The sequence below is a fragment of the Molothrus ater genome, chromosome 20 (genome assembly GCF_012460135.2).
Source record: "Molothrus ater isolate BHLD 08-10-18 breed brown headed cowbird chromosome 20, BPBGC_Mater_1.1, whole genome shotgun sequence".
Taxonomy (NCBI): domain Eukaryota; kingdom Metazoa; phylum Chordata; class Aves; order Passeriformes; family Icteridae; genus Molothrus; species Molothrus ater.
The window spans coordinates 4,016,593-4,034,025 of NC_050497.2; the positions used below are offsets into that span (position 1 = coordinate 4,016,593).

Consider the following 17,433-nt stretch of genomic DNA (forward strand, 5'->3'; position numbering starts at 1 on the left):
TGTTAGACCTCCAGTGTTCCTTTTGTTTCCTCCCAGAGCCTCCATCCTGCCCAAATCCCAGCTCCTGTCCCTGTCCCCACACACCTCTGGGCCACGGCACATTAAGGAGCAGCTTGTCAGCCAAGCAGCAAAGGCAGCTGCTACAAAAGCAGAATAAAATCGAGTAACACGAGGAGCAGCGTGTCTGGTGTGCACACTGCTGCTCCAGCAAGACCCCGAGCTGGCTGTGAGCAGCCCCTACAGGCAGCATCCCCAACCTCCCTCCCTCCCAGCTGCCATTCCCTTGGATAATGGATTTCCTGAGCCAGGAACACAGAGAGGACAGCGGCACTGCTGGTCTGGGAGAGCAGCAAACCCCAGCAGAGGAACCAGCAAGGGCTGGGAGATGTAAAGCAATGTAATGGAGTTTGTGTCTTCAAGCAGCTCTGGCTTCTTGGATGGTGTTAAAAGGCAAGGCTGCTGCTGTTTGATGAAATGTGCTTCCAGCCCTTCTGATCACACTCAGGGAAATTAAAGCAAGGAACACACTTTTGTTGATCCAGTGCAAGGGATGTGGCTGCAATGGCTCCAGTAAGGACAGCCACAGACCTCTAATGCCTGTTTGAAACTCGATGGATTCTGAAGGTTCTTAACGTCCAGCATCTGTGAATGATGCTGGCATCAGCACCTCCCACTCCCTGTGGCCTGAGGAGCCACCTCAGTGGGGCTCAGGGAAGCAAGCAAAGCCAAAGGAGCAGCAGGAGCCAACACCTGCACTCCTCGGGGATGAGCTTGGGGAGGTTTGGAGCAAGAGCAAATGGACAAAAGGGCTGGTGAGCTCCTGAGACATCCCTGCTCCATGCCAGCAGTGCCCACAGCAATTCCCATCCTCAGAGCTGACAGAATCACCCCCCTCAGTGGTGTTTTTTCTCCTCCTGAGGAGGGGACCTGAGGCTGGCAGGCACCACGCACCCTGCGATGCACTTGATGGGAACACGTAGAGGCTGCTTTTGATTTTACACTTTGTTTACAGCACACATTTGGGGAGCTACACAGAATGGGAAAATACATCCCATAAACAAACTGCTAAACAAAACAGGCTAAATATGTACCACTCCAAACCAAAATAGATTCCAGCTACCCGCCGTGCCTCAAGCATATGCCTCTGACAACAGCTCCACTTGGGCCCCTGGGCCTGCATTCAGTTTTGATTTTTAGGCTCTGCCACCATTGGCAGCACCTTCAGATGCCTCCCACAGCTCCAGGTAAGTCAGGAACAGTGAAAATACCCCCAGATGGAAGTGGAGAGCAGCAGGGAGATGGAGGCATCGCCTTTCCCTGCTCCCACCCCACAGACAGATGTTACCAAGGGCTGCAGGATTTGGACCTGAGCCATCAGCTGGCTCCAGGACTGACTGCAGAGACAGAAGGGAGTATTAGGTGACAAAAGACTCACACAGCAAGTATTTCAGGCAGACATTGAGAGTTTCCCTCCCAAGAACTGCCCCGTCAGCTGAACCCTACCACCCTGCTAATGCCCAGAAGCAATTCCTCAAGCGTTTAAACTTTATCATCCCCTCTCTGGGGCTGCACGGAGGGCACATTCCCCTGCGAATGCCTCTTCTGTCAAGATGCAAAGCTGTTGAAGCTGTGTGAAAGTAATTCCCACCCACTCCTACTGCCCCAGGAAAAAATATTTCTTTGGTGGTTTTGCATAACAAACAGCTCCACGGCTTGCCTGTTTCTCCTGAGAAACTCGGGCTTAGAGGAAAACACCATCACAGCGCTACTCTGAGACCAGACTTCATAAAGTTCCCCCTGCAAGGGGGGGAAATACTACCACAGAGATTAGGCTGCCGCTGCTCCTGATAACATTCAGTCACCCTGGCAGGCTGCAGCACACCGAGTTTGTAAAGCTCCTTGGGAATCCTTCAAGATGAAAGGTACAGTATGATACGGATGTATTATATCCATGGGCTTTGTTACAGCACACATTTCCTAGCATGGTTTTATTGCTGGAACACAAAGTTCAGCCCAAGCCCGGGGGCTCTTCAGGTGACAAATGCACCCCTGCAGCCCTCCCTCCCCTCTGAGGGGGAGGAGAAATGCCAAAGCCCCTGATGGGAAAGCAGCAGCAGCAGGAGCAGCCACCGCCCTGCCAGCAGCCTGCACAGATAAGGCCAACGTCACCTCTGCTGGATGTGCTTTCAGCCTGCAGCATGTCTGACTCCCAAATATACCTGTCAGCTTCCCAAAATGCCACTGCTGTCATTGGCTCCTCTGCAGAATCCCTCCTTTCCTGCTGGACCTTCTTTAGAGCCTTCTGTCCCAAGCCACCCCCAGTAAGGGCCAGGAGGGTCCCATCAGTTGAGCCAACCTAAATTAAGTGTCACCCAGCACTGAAATCCCCTTGAATACCCCGAGGTGCCCACCCTGGCAGAAGATAATGGGAGAAATTTGCTGTGGACACAGCTTGACCAAGGGCTGCCCAATTTGGATGGCATGGAAGGCAGGGTGGGGAATACAGATCCTTTTGGATCACCTGCCCAACACATGGCTCTGCCTGGGCACCTCTCTCTGGCCTGATTTCCCAGGATATTACAGATGGAGGAACAAGGAGTGTGACTGCAACAAGAAGGCTGGGAGGAATTCCCTGGGCAGGGCAGGAGAAAAGAGTTTAATCCCCTCTAATTTAAACAGATGGGAGGTTGAAAGGACATGGAAGAAATGTGACAGGGGTAGAAGGAAAAGGGACATATCAGGATGTCCCAATAAGCCCCCAAAGCTCTCCAGGGCCCCCAGCCAAGCTGAACCCACCACACAGGTGACAGCCAAGGTAAAGGGTTTCCATCACCCTTCACCCCATGGAGCAGCCTGGGCAAGGCAGGGCTGAGTAACAGAGTGAGGTGGGAACAACTGGCAGCTCCTGCCATGGGAGCCCCATCATCCCAGGGAGCCCATCTGAGTGGGAAACTGCCTGGAAGAGCAGACCTTGCTCTGGGGGCACCTGCACCAGGAACTCACCAGGGCAGTGGCACCAACTTTTACCTCATCAGGCTCCCTGGTATCAAAAGCAACATCCACAGCAAGAGTGAGCTGAGGGAGAGGCTTTTCTGGCCAGCAGCAGATCCTGGTCCAGGGCTGCAGGGAACACACACACTCTGCTCCAGCCCCCTTCCCTGCTCACACACACACACAGACCACCCCTGTCCCCCCTCCCAGGAGCACCACCCCATGCTCCCAGCACAGGAGCACTGCAGCAGGAAGCTGATGATACCGAGCACTTGGCTTGAGGCAACAAAAACATTCCTGTGCTGTTGCCAGCTCTGATATTCTGTCACTTGATCCCACAGGTTAGGGATGTGCTGTGCTCCCTAGAAGGACAGAGCTTGAAAACCACAGAGAGCAGGGAGGGAAGGATCCAGGCTGTGAATGGCCTTGGGACAGCCCCAGGCACACTCAGGAATGCCAGCTCGTGTTGGGCAAGTGCTGGGGCAGCCAGGAGCTCTGGGGTGGCCAGGGAGCCCCGCTCACCCAGCACAGCCAGGGCAGGCACCCAGCCACAGGAGAGGCCACCCCGCTGCCCTGGAGAGAGAAAAGGGAGGGAAAAAAGGAAAAAGAATCAAAGCCTCAAAGGCACCAGCACAGCTTGGTGATGGCTGGAAGCAAAGCTGGGGTCCCCAGAATGGTCTGCACCGAGTTACACAGACCTGGAGCTGAGGGAGGATGGGCTCACCCCTGCAGGGCAGTGCCCCTCTGCAGGCACATCCCATCCCACAGAAGGAATGCACCAAAACCCCCAGCCCGGCCCCAAATCAGGCTGGAGCCTGATTCCCTCCTCCTCTCGAGGATGTTCCTGCCCAGCCCTGCTGTGCCCCCCTCCCTGCCCCCTCTGCAGCCCCTGAGTGCAGCTGGCAGTGCCCCTTCTGTGCCACTGCCCTGCTCTGCAGGAGCAGATGGTGCAGCACAGGAGGTGCTCTCCCTGCACAGCCGACCTTTAGCAGCATATCTCCCTGTGTGTGACCAGCCCTTGCCTCCCTCTCCTAACAGGATCACTGCCTTGCATGTGCCAGGGAGCAGCACCATCAGCTCAGTAATCTTCCTAAATACAGCAGTTACCAGGTGACTGGGAAAAAATCTCTTATACTGCTGATGCTGCTAATGGAAAATTTCTCCCCTTTTGCTGCTGCTTTCAAAGCCAGTCGAGGTTTCCTACAGACTTTGTCTTGCACTAAGGCAGGAGAGGTGAAAGCACAGAGAAAGGAGTGCAGGAGTGGCGGGGGACAGAGAATGTGAAACGGAGGGAACGGCTGCTTCTGCCCCCTCCCCACCAGCCCCCTGTGCCCACAGGCAGAGCCCTGGCTCCAAATCTTGTCTGCCCCATCTTCTCACAGGCAGCCACAGCCCAACCTCCCCCTTCAAGGAATCCCTTCTTGCCCCTGACCTGCAGCAGGACACTGGAAGCACTCAAGAGCACTGCTTTTCACATAGCAAAGAGGTGAGGCACCCAAAGGGACAATGGGCCAAAACTCTGTGATGCTTTTCTCCACTTTCCACCTTCCCAGGAGACAACCAGAAAGCCTCTCCCAGCCAGTGCAGATGCAGGCAGCCAAGATCCCTGCTCATCCCCTCTGCATGCCATTCTGCTTCTTCAATACCATTAAGTGTCTCCATGCTGTCTGGACACTGGAAACCTTAACTGCATTAGCTGAGACCCGAGCAGCAGCACAAGCATTCAATTCTTTTAAGTGGCCCCATTCTTAAGCTGGTTATGCAGCAGAGCCATCTCTGCTCGATGCCATCACACACCCCACAGGTGGGGCAGGGCTGGGGAGCAGCATGGGAGCACAGGCCAAGGTTCACCATCCTCCATTTCAAATGCTTGCTACAGGAGGAGGACACCTGGGCACGGGCTGTACTGTGGATATTTCAGATGATGAAAGGCATCAATCCAGACATCTTCCTCTCTTTCAGCTCCAACCCCAGCCTGCCCCATCCTCTACATGCCATTTTGGTGTGATGGCAGGTGTTTCTCAAGCCACCTGCACCTGCAGAGGTGTTAAAGGAGCGTGAGATCAATACCTCATCATTCCCACACACGGCATCAATCTGTTCTCCGTGGCCCCAGCCTGTGCTGTGCCTGAGCTCCTGTCACACCAGGAAAGCCCCAGGGCTCAGCCCTGGTTCACAGCCAGCCAACACCACACATCAGCACCGTGTCACCCAGGCAGCACAAAGGCTCACCCATCACACAGCTGAGATTCTCACTTTCAGGCCTTAGGAGGGAACAGGCAGCAAGATTGGGAGGTAAGACCCACCTGCGTGGTGGCACCTGGAGGTCATTCACCACCCCATTCCCCACGGAGGACTGCAAGCTGTCTGCATAATTCTGAATAAAAGCTCGTTATTTCTTCCTGGAAAAGAGCAACAAAAGCCTCTGGCACGCAGGCATCATGGAAAATCAGCTGGGAGGAAGGGGGAGCAGGGGGGATCCCCAGCCTCCAGCCTCCCCCCGTGGCAGCTCAGCTGCAGCAAGCAGCTCCTCTCTCCATCCATAGTTAATCTTCTGTTGCCACTAGCTGGTCAACACGGGTACTCTTGGAAAGCAGCAGCTCCCCGAGCACAGCCTGCACTCAGCTACACATTCCCAGCTTTAACTGGGATAATCAGCCCAGAAAATGCCTGAGATGGAGCAAAATCCCTGTCAAGTCCTCACCCCGCCGTGCTGGACAAGCCATGTTGAACCTTGCCTTTGGGGAGGGAAGGGACGGCCTCAGGACTGACCCATTTTCCTGGGTATTTTTTGCCTACAGCCTTTCTGGGGGTTGTAGTGCTTGCAGACCTCCACATCTACCTCTCAGTACAGCCCCACCCTGAGCTGGGCTCTCCCTCCTCTTCCCAACTATAAAATCCAACACCTTGGAAAGCTGGAGTAATCAAACAGCAATACAAGGAGGGGAAGAAATCACTACCAGAAGGTTTTTCTCTTTCCTACACCCTCCCCAGGCAGCCCCCAGCACCTGCCCAGACCCTGGAGCACACACAGCTGTGGGTAGGAATGGAGGGGCAGGGAAGCAGCCCCACTGCCAGGTCTGCACCTGCCCCTGTCCCAGGGTGCCACCAACATGTCACATCCTCACCACACCGTCTCACTGAGGCTTTCAGGGGTGGGAGATACGATTCTTTAGCCATTGGATTAGCTGGGGAACAGAAACAATATCAACAGGAAAAAAAAAAAAAAAAAGAAAAAACCCACAAAACAAAGAAAACTAACACTTGATTAACCCAAACTCTGAGCTGATACTGCAGGCATCTCAAGCCTAGCAGGAGGCAGTTAATGCAAAGGGAGGTGCAGAAACCAGACTTTGCTTTTCTGCAGAGATGACCCCACGTTTAGATGCCAAGCCCTGACCATGGGGTTGCACACTGGGCACCCACACAGTGCTGCTCCAGGCCAGCTCAGAGCAGGGAAGGTCATTTCTGAACAGCAGCATCAGTAAGTTGCAGTCACACCCAGGCTCCCCCGGTGACCCTTCAGCCTCCCCAGCTGCTCTGCACAAACAGGAGTTGGTGACCAAAATCAGGGGGGCTGAACCCTGCTCAAGCCTTTCTAGGAACAGCAATAAATACAATCAGCCCATAGGGAACTGAGTGCTTCCCATTATTTTAATGTGTTCATAGATACTCAGAATGATGAAGGTTGGAAAAGGCCTCCAAGATAATTGAGCCCAGCCTGAGACTGATCCCCATGACATTGTCACCCAGCCCAGAGCCCTGAGTGCCACATCCAGGTCTTCCTTCAAGACTCAACACTCCAACCCTACAGAGGAGAAGTGCAAGTTACAAGATGACTTTGGGAAGAGTTAAGAAAGAAGACAGAAGTGGCACTGAACTGCTGAGGAGCTGGAAGAGTAGGGGACAACCATCAATCAGCCACACACAGGGGCCACAGGGGGACAGCAGGAATGCAGCCACACGAGCCTGTTTTGTGACAACCACCAAAACAAAGCCTCTTGAAGCACTGCAGACACTCAAACAGCATCCATTAAAGCCATTTATGAGAAGTGTGTAGTAAACTGTTCTTATGTAAGCCACTACAGGGTAAGAGCAGTGGTGAAAATTGGTCTGCCTCTTCCCTTCTCTCTCCTCTATATAAAGCTGCTCACACATAGACAGAGCTCATCTAAATTAGCTGGGAAGCAAACTGCCTCATTCCCTGAATTGCACTCGGAGCAGGCTACGCCGTGGTGGAGCAGCTTCTGCAGGGAACACATGGCTGCTGATTGAATCAAGATCCACACCTCAGAGAGACTCACTGGGCAAGGATAAAGTCAGTGATAGGCTGCTCTGTTTGCAGCAGGGTAACTCTAGGAGAATTTGAGAGGGGGGGAAAAGCCACAAAGCATCAGTGGTATCCAAGGTTAAGGAAAGGGCAGGATGCTTTTTCAGGAAAGGGGAGGCACAGCAATTCATAATGCACTGGTGGCACCTACATTTGTCATTTCCTGCCACCACTGGGCTTTGCTGAGTAATTTTATAGTAACGTAACTGGGGGGTAGTGGGAGAAGCATCCTTCTGGTCTCCAACGCACCAGGGAAAAAATAAACCCAGGCGTAGGAAACACAGAAGCTGTGGCACCCCACTGCAGGAGGGACACCGAGCACAGGGAGCTGCCAGTGGGTGTTTCTGCAGCAGCTCCCCACTGCAGCCCAGGAGGGATGCACAAAGAATCAAAGTTTTCTACCTTTGTTGGGAGAGAATGAAACCACCCCCAGCCTGGGCTCCCCACCTTCCTGCAGGTGCCAGGTGCCCACTGAGGCACAAAGAGCTGGAGGTGCTGTCCAGCATCCTGAAATGCCCACATGGGCACACAGGGAGAGCTGGAGCATCCCCAGGTACCCTCCTGTGGAGCATCCCTGGTACCCTCTGGGCACACAGAGCAGAATCTGCTGTGGAGCATCTCTGGTACCCTCCTGTGGAGCATCCCTGGTACCCTGTGGGCACACAGAGAGGAGCTGCTGTGGAGCATCCCTGGTACCCTGTGGGCACACAGAGAGGAGCTGCTGTGGAGCATCCCTGGTACCCTGTGGGCACACAGAGAGGAGCTGCTGTGGAGCATCCCCGGGTACCCTCCTGGGCACACAGAGAGGAGCTGCTGTGGAGCATCACTGGTACCCTCCTGTGGAACATCCCTGGTACCCTCCTGGGCACACAGAGAGGAGATGCTGTGGAGCATCCCCGGGTACCCACCACCCCCTAGTGGGCTCCTGCCTTCCATGAGTAGCTGCTGCTGCTGTTCCTGTTGCTGCTGCTCCTGATATTGCCAGCGTGCCACGGGCCCAGCTCAGCTGTGTGGATGTTTCCTAGTGCTGATTTCTCCTCTGTCTCAGCCATGCAGTGGCTCCTGCAGACCAGGCAGCCCCACAGGCAGGGATGCTACACTGGAAGCTCTCGCTTTATGCACTTCAGAGAATTTAATTTCATATAGACAGGGAACAGATAAAGTTGTTTCCTCCCTAGAAGGAGGAATCCTTTAAAGAAAAGAAGAGCACTTCATGTGCTTTGTACCAGCCACCAATTCAGGGCATCTGCCTGGAGGATGTGGCACTTCAGGACATGGTTTAGTGGTGGACTTGGCAGTGTTAGGTTTACAGATCTTAAAGATCTTTCCCAACCTACATGATTCCATGACTTTGAGTTTCACACCACTGCAGACAAGGCTCTGGCACCTGCCAGCCTTTAGCTACGGATCACCCACCCTCCTTCAAATGCCAAGGAGTGAGGAGCAGCTCAGGAACCACTGCAGCACTGGGACTTGCTGGGCAGACCCAGGAGTACAGCCCTAGCTGCTTAAACTCACTGCCACCAAGAAAAGCAGCATTTTCTCTCCTGCCTCCTGGCCCAGAGAGACTTTTGAGCCCTGCAGAACAGAGTGGCCTCAATTTCTTCTCAACTTATTTCGCTTCAGAACCAGTAACATCAGCACCATGTCTCAGCTCTGCCAGCTTTATGCTTCCTTTTCTATTTTTAATCTTTTTTGCCTTTCAAAAACCCCTCCAGGATGCCAGTTGGGCTGGCTGTCCTGAGTTATGTGCTTTAGGAGGTCATCCCGCCCCATCCTTACCCCGCTGAGGCCAGAAAGTGATCTCTGCTCGCAGCAAGATCCTGCACTCCAAGACATTCAGGAGTCCTCAACACATTTGCAGCCGGCAGGACGTCAGCTCTTACGTGTGCTCCTGAGCTCATGCCCAGACAGCCACTCAACATGTCCAGCAACACGCATAGAGGGACACAATCGTCAGAAATCAGCTAAAGATAAGGACCTGCAAAGACTCTGCCAAAGAGAATCTCTGTCCCCAGCTCTGCTCCCAAGCCCTCCCGCATGTGACTGTGATTTTCACCTCCAAGAGCCCATTACCAGGCAGCAGCTGCTCTCCGGTTCCCAAGCATCAATGAAGTTAGAAAAGGATGGAGAGGGGGAAAAAAAAACCCACTACAGAAAACTACAGCCTTAATTCCTGCTCTAGGAAAACCAGCCAGCAGAAATCCTGCACAGCCCTCACCCAGAGAAGAGTTAACTGCGAGCGAGAGAGTTGCCACACCAGGAGATGGGGAGAAATGCAACAAATTTCAAATATCAGAACATCCACAGCAATTCATGAGCTAGACCTTGGGGAAGGACAAGTGTTTTACCTTCTCTGGAGGCAAGAGACTGATTAATTCCAGGACCATGATGAAGCCATCCCACCATGGGCACAGCCTCCGTTTGTCTTCCAATCTGCCTGACTCCTGTGAGTCCAAGGGAACAGGAGGGGATCTTTTGGGGTCCTCTGCTCATGAAGGGCCAGGAAAACCCCCACAGATTTGCACAAGACGTGCTTCATATTCATGAGAGCACACATAACCAATATGCCAGGCAAGTAAAAGAAATTTTTAGATGAAGACATGGTCTCTTTACTGGCAGGCACTCACAGAAATAGGATTTGCTATACAAGATCGTGCCTCTGATCTATCAAGACAAATTTCTCTCCTTCAACTTGAGCTATTATCTAAGCTCACACAGAGGGGTTTCTTTGCTATCTGATATATTTAGATCAGTGCGCAATTCACACCCAGTCCCTGAAGAAACTGTAGTCTAATCTGAAAATTAACTCAGTGAACCATGAAACTTCTTGTTACTTTTAACCACGGTATGGTAAGCGTCATTCCTGCTGCATCAAACCTTTAATTTGTCACTTTTGTTAGTGGAAACAGAGTATCTGGTCTGCTTCAGATTTTTGCAGTTGACCAACCGTGTCTAAGGAAACTGCAAAGCTGGAGCCCGAGAGCCTCAGGAAGTACCACCAACTTATTTATTTGGGTGTTTGCTACAGCAAAGCTTCACACAAGGTAAAATGACACGACTGGGGGACACAGACAGGCATTTCCTACCCCTGCTCATTGCACCCAGTGAAAGGCAATCGCTCCATGAAACATGGAAAGGGACTTGGGGTCAGCTGTCCCCAGTGAGCCTGGACATGGGCACACCTCAACACACCTGAGACACAGAAAGAGATGTGCTGGAAGTCACAGTCCCGTGTGTCAAGAGATACCTGAGACCCGAGTTAAGCAGGTACTCCAATTATCCTAGGTTTGCATGCCGAAAAACAGGACAGCTGATGGATAAAGCAAAGATCAACCAAAACCCTTGGGTGACCTGGCAGAGTAAACACTGCACTGCCCAGGTGACATTCGGAACAGTTCTCCCGGGGGACTGGCTGATAACGGCACAGAAATGGGTAAAAGTGACAAGAGGCAGCTCGGGCACCCCACCCGAGACATCAGCACCGAAGTACGACCACAGAATTATTTCTATTCCCATCCCCCTCCCCACAAAGCTGAGAGCGGAGGAAAGTCTGCAGCGTTCGCACAGACCCGGGCGCTGGAGTTGTGCGTGAAGCGAGAGCGAGCCTCGAGAATTAACACGAAGCATTTATAAAACCAGGCTCTGCCTAGAGGAAAAAAAAAAAAAAAAAAAACCAACAAAAACATCCCCTCCCGCTCCGCCAGGCTCAGCGGCACCTCCTGAGGGCTCAGAGCTCAACTTGGAGCACACGAGGCAGCCCCCATCACTTGCAGCCTGCGCGGGGTCGCTCTCCTCCTGCCGGGGAATGCTCTGCTCCTCCCGGGGCTGGCAGCGCCGGCAGCCTCAGGCCCTGCTAAAAAATCCCTCCCCGGCAGGAAAGGCAGGAAAAAAAATAATAAACCCAAAAACCAGGATGCAGCACAGGGGCAGGATTAGAAAGCCCCAAAACCACATCGAGCTGCCCGCGGAGCGGTGAGGGCGAACACAGAGCCGGCACGGCGGGTGTCGGATGCTTCGGGGATGCTTCGGGGATGCTCCGGGATGGGAGGGCGGGATGCGGGACGGGACGGGACGGGGCGGGAAGCGGCTGGGGCTCCTACCGAGGGTGAAGAAGGGCAGCTCGGTGTTGTCCAGATCGTCCTGCACGGCGACGCGGCCGGGCAGCTCGCTGCGGACGAAGAGCAGCAGGCGGGACTCGGCGGCGGCGGCGGGCGGCGGGGCGCCGCTCCAGCTGATGTCGTTCTCCCGGAGCACCGGCAGCGTGGACACCGTCACCGTCTTCACCCGGCAGGGGCCGGGGGGCTCCCGCGACGCCGCGGCGCCGGGCCCGCCGCCGAGCAGCACCGCGGGCGGCGGCAGCAGCAGCAGCAGCAGCAGCGGCAGCGGCAGCACCGGCGGCAGCACCGGGGGTGGAGCGGCGGCCCGGCGGCGCGGCGGAGCGGCCATGCCGGCCGGAGCCAGGCGCAGGAGCGGGAGGCGAGCGGAGCCGGGCGCTCTGAGCCGCCCCAGCCCCGCTGCCGCCGCCGCCACCGCCCGGGCCCGCCCCCCGCCCCGCCCCGGCCCCGCCGCCGCCGCTCCCCGCGGACCCTCCGCCCGCCCCGAGCCGGGAGATGCGCTCGGTACCGGCCCCGGCACCGGCACCGCGCTGCCGCCGCTCCCGCACCGCTCCCGCACCGCCGCCGCCGCCGCTCCCGACCCGCACAACTGCGCGGCTGGAGGAGAGGGGCTCTGGCAAGGGCATGGAGGGATGGCTTGGAAGGGAGCGAGGGAAGGGTTAAACGGGATGGGAGCAAGTGTCCAAGGCCAGGTTGGACGGGGCTTGGAACAACCTGGGACAGTGGAAGACCCTGGCCGTGGTGGAGGGGTGGAACTGAGTGGTCTTTAAGGTCCCTTCCAATCCAAATCATTCTAGAATTCTAGGATTTTATGAAAATCCCACCTCTCCCTCCATCCAGCTTATTGTCACTCTTTCTTCAGGCTATTCCTTCCTTTCAGGGCCCTGCACAACTGTGCCGGTGGAGGAGAGGGGCTCTGGCAAGGGCACGGAGTGATGGCTTGGAAGGAACCAAGGAAGGGTTAAATGGGATGGGAGGGAGACATCCTGCCGTGTGAGGAGGGCGAGATGGCCCAGAGGAGCTGTGGATGCCCCTGGAAGTGTCCAAGGAAGTGTCCAAGGGTCTTCGAGCAACCTGGGACAGTGGAAGACCCTGCCTGTGGTGGAGGGGTGGAACTGGGTGGTCTTTAAGGTTCTTTCCAATCCAAATCATTCTAGAATTCTAGGATTTTATGAAAATCCTACTGTCCCTCCCATCTCTCCCTCCATCCAGCTCATTGCCACTCTTTCTTCAAGCTATTCCTTCCTTTAGGGAACTGCCAGGGTTCAAGGGCACAGAAATGCGTTTCCTGAGAGCTTTTACTAATTATTACCCTCTCCTAAGTGGACAGGCACCTCCAGCATCCAGGGCACACAGGGATGGCTGGCAATCACAAACCTGGAGGGGACAAGCTTCTGACCTAGAGCAAAGAGCTTAGATTTGGTGTTTACCAGCCAGCATTTAAATGGGGGCCAGAGGGATAAATGACCCTGAGGTCTGATCTCAGGTCCTATATCCCTCCATCACATGAATGCCTCGGTGCCACCTGAGGGCTGGAGTTTGTGCTTGAAGACAAAACCAGGTGAGCTCCACCGCCATGGTTTTGCTCACACTCTGGCTGGAACTGCAGTGGAGCCACCTGGCTCTTCCAGCTGGAATGATGGGGGTGAGTTTGAAGGCAAACCCTGTCCCTACAGACACAACAGACCCATTTGACCCCAGCCCAGAGCCCCGTGAACTCCTGCCCACAGTCGGGCATGACTAACAAAGGCAAGGAGAGACAGCCTACAGGAGCTGTGAGTCACTGACTCACAACAACAATTTCCTAGTGACTGCTAATCTACCTGATTTTATTTGTAGATGTACATATAAAAGAAGATGTCAAAACCCTAACAAAGAACACTTAATGCTCAGGCTTATATTATTTCCACAAGCTAATTAAGAGCAATTCATCACATGCCTATTGAGGCAAAACAGCCTTCTGAGATACCTAGGTCATCAAATGTTAAAACCACAACAAGGGCAGAATGGCAATGAATATGGAATCCAGCAAACAAACAGCTCCAGCCCCATTCCCAGGGGCCATTCCCAGCTCCAGCTTCCAGCCTTAACAAGCTGTAGCCCCGCTGTGGTGTGAGAACAGGGACTGTTTCCAGCTACAGGAATAGAGAGAAAGCAAAAAGCTCTCACCAGCAAAACAGGCAACTTGTTGGAAAACATTAAATGTGGGACCCTGGATCTGTCTAAGTTGGAGGGGTTAAGTTTTTAGGCACCCTGGAAAAAAATAATCAGAGAAAAATGCAGCCCTGTCAGGTGTTTGTTGAGAAAAGTGTAATGCTAGGAAAAAACTTCCCTTCCCTTCCCTTCCCTTCCCTTCCCTTCCCTTCCCTTCCCTTCCCTTCCCTTCCCTTCCCTTCCCTTCCCTTCCCTTCCCTTCCCTTCCCTTCCCTTCCCTTCCCTTCCCTTCCCTTCCCTTCCCTTCCCTTCCCTTCCCTTCCCTTTTTGGACTATCTCAGGCTGTTAGTCTTGCATGTGCTCCTTTCTTTTTCTTATTTTTTAAAAATTTCTTCTAGGCAAGGATTGCAAAGGACCAGTGCAGCATGGATGCACAAAGTGACACATGAGTAGCCAATAAAAGTAAATTTTAAATATTTTTTTTTTAGAACTGCAAATCCTGAAAAAGAGAAACATCTCTTTCTCTTTAAGGCCCCATTCCTGTTACTTCAATCTCCTGGTAGCCACCTGCTGCACAACTGCATCCATTTGCCATAAATAGAGAATTTTTGCTGTCAAGCACCAGGAGATTTCAGTAAGGGGCTGCCCTTGGGCTAGGAAGGGGATTTAGGGACCCCCACTGCTGCTGTCCCAGCTCTGGGCAAGGTGGTTCCTGCTCTCAGTTTGCTGAGGACGCAGCTGAACTGGGGGGCAGGACACATTTTGGGTAAATCCAGATTTTCCCTGACCTAGCGCACACCATTGAGCAGAGAGGTGAAAATATTCTCCAGGGCTTGGAGCTGGAAAGCAAAGGTCAGGAGGCACAGGTTGACACACCTGCCTTGCTACAGACTGTCTGACTCCAGGCAGCTCCTGGGAGATGAGAAAGCAGAGGTCCAGCAGCTCTGTGTACATCATTTGGTCCTATTTTGCCTTACATTTTAGATTGACAAAGTTCTGCTCACAACTCTCTGCTGAGCAGCACACTGAAATTTTCTCAAGTCCTCCTGTACAAGCAGGGACACGATGATCAAGGGGAAGGTTCTGCAAAACCACTGCCTGCAAATGGGCACATTCAGCTCCCATTGAGTCCGGGTCCTTCCCGGTGTAAATGCAAATCTCCGTTCTCCTTTTGGGGAGAAAAGGATTCCACCTGCTTTTTCCTTCCAAAGAATTGAGCTAAAGGCAGAACTTCACTGTTTGAAAACCATCAATCATATTTTCAAAGGGGAATGTGTTAATCCTGCTTTACATCTGAGGTAACAGGTTTCTATTATCCCCCCCTTTTACAGCACCAAAGTAAATGGCTCGAACAGGGTTCTGAGAGTTTCACTCGCTGAAAAAATATTCTAGGAACACTTACAGAAGTTTGTCTAACTTGCAAATTTGGAGATGCTTTAAATCTGAACAAACTGGGGATTTTCAAGCCAATTGCATAGCCTGTAACCCAGATTGCTATTTCTAAATGAGGCCTATTTTTAATATCTTTTTCTTCTGCTTCATGGATCCAGCCTTTCCTTGGGAATGCCAGCGCCTGCCTGACCGTCAATTTCGATAGCACTGGGGCCAAGAAAGCAGCAAAAACTGCAGTTCCCAGCAAAAACTCCGGATGGAAGTGGAAATCGTCTTACAAGTGAAAATGCATTGCACTGACAGGACCCATCTGGGCAGGCTGAGATGGGGGACCTGACGGGTTGTCAGGAAGCACCAGCTCCATTCTCACCTCAGCTGCTGAGTGTGCAGCTTGGGGGCAAATCCCTTCTTTTGTCCCCAATCCAGTTTTTTTGTTGTTTTTTTTTTCTTTTTTTTTTTTTTGATTTTTTAAAATCCTCTCTCACATTCAGGAATGCAAGGAAAATAATTAGTTGCTGGATAAAAATGGATAAAAAAGACATAGCGAGGGCTGTGGAAATTATATCTGTGCTGGTCCTAAGTGTGGGGACTTCCACAGAGAAAGCAGAAACGTTCTCAGTAGGAGCTGGGAGCTTCTCCACGACTGAGAGGCAGCAGGGGGATGATCCCGGGTGGAGCAGCCTCTAGGAGAAGGCAGAGCATATGTTGTGTGTCATGCAAACCAGGAACCTTGGCTATGCCTCTATCTGCCCACATTCAGGCCTGATTTTCACCTGAGTGGATTTTTTTTTTTTTTTTTTTAAGCAGGAGCTTTGAGATATTCAATTTATTTCTTAGTCCCAAGCAGAGCAGTTCAGCCCCAGGGTTATTTCCTTCTTCATGACAATACCCCAAATGGGATTGAGGCAAACCCAGGATTTTGTGCCTCTGTGGAGAGCTTTGTGAAGACATTTTGCTGGAAAGTGCTAAAAGTATCTGTATGATCTAAGTTAAAAATGGATGGTGAAGGGCAAAAAAAAAAAGTAATTCTCATTTAAAGGGTCACAGATGAAGCATTCTTTGACTTTCAATCCCGTGAGCTGTATTTCTGGACACCCAGAACTAATGCACCTTTTATTGGCTGGCATAGATGGGGAGGTTATTGCAAAGATACCAATAGCAGCTTTCTGAAGTGGTTTTCAATTGGCCCTATTACTAAAGGCATGTACATACAGCAGGGATCATTAAAATGCACTGTGTATTTACAATACAGAGAGCAATTTGTGTTTGTAATGCCTGTATGTTGAAAATCCTGCTGCTTGCAATCAGAGGAGAAAGTCACTGGCAGAGCTCTGATGTAATCAGTGGTTTATATTTCACCCTGCCAGGGTCACATCAGCATCAATAACTCTGCTGAAGGAGTAAGAAAGATTTTTTTATTATTATTATTGTGAAGTAAATGCCACAAAATTAGTTTTGTTTCCAAGCTGCAGTGTACAAACGCTGCTCCCCAGCCACAGGGTGCCTGACTGTGGTCAGTGACAGGGCTCAAGCTGTGCTTTTGCCAGACACAGGAGACAGGCTGGGTCAGCAATTCCAAGGAGCACCTCCAGAGAGAGGAGGGGGTGCTCTGAGTGCCCTTTGCAGTTCGGTTCTTGCCTTGGGTTAGCAGCCAGCCCGGGGCCCCTCGCTGTGCTCAGAGCTGCAGGAGATGCTGCTTTCTGACACAGCATCAACACGGGAGCTTCCTGACCCCTTGCACTGAAGTGCCCTGAGGGGACACTCTGCCAGCTTTAGCCTCCCTGCTTTGGCAGCCAGGAGAGGCTGAATTTTCTCCTCCCTCCCCAGGTACAAGTAGTTGGTTGCTGCCTTTTACAGGAGAGCTGGGAGCCACCAGCTGGGTGCTGGGAACCAGCCCCTGGACTGGGCTCAGAAGGGCTGCAGTGGGACCCGGGAGCTGCACAACAAGGAGAGGCTGCTCAGCATTTTGGGCTGAGGGGCAGAATGAACAGCTGTGTCAAAAACAGCACCCTCACCCAGCCAGGGAAGGCTGGGCTCAGGTGCCCATGGCCATGGCATTTTCTAGCTGCCCTCCTGTGACCTCCTGCCCTGCCCGCCTCTTCATAGCTCCCCGGGGCTCACTGGGGTTTCAGCCAGACATCTCTTGTGTGAGCAGGCTCTCAACACGTCCAGGACCAAAGCCACACTGGAAAGGGACCTTGCAGACCCCGAGGCTGGAGTCAGGCTGCTACAATCCCCCTCCCAAACAGCCCCAGTGCCAGGCAGGGCCAGCCTGGCTGTCACAACCCTCACAGAGGAAGGGAAAACCCAAGGAAAAGTGGAAAGCAACCTGTTGCTTGAGCCAAAATCCAAGGAATGAGGCTGTCCCATCCCCTCCTTCAGAACCCCTTAACCACTTCATCACTGCCTGCCCTCTGACACAACTTCATGAGCAGCAACAGCCTCCAG

The 17,433-nt window shown here is 52.9% G+C and overlaps 1 protein-coding gene across 1 annotated transcript in view; it reads right to left on the reverse strand.

The window, feature by feature from the left end:
* ASTN2 (astrotactin 2) overlaps positions 1-11,818 on the reverse strand; it is a 352,354-nt gene extending 340,536 nt beyond the window's left edge. Inside the window, 1 exon segment of the mRNA XM_036393845.2 lies at positions 11,425-11,818. Coding sequence (XP_036249738.2) covers positions 11,425-11,770 — 346 coding nt within the window. The 5' untranslated portion in view covers positions 11,771-11,818.
* Between the last annotated feature and the right edge of the window lie 5,615 nt (positions 11,819-17,433).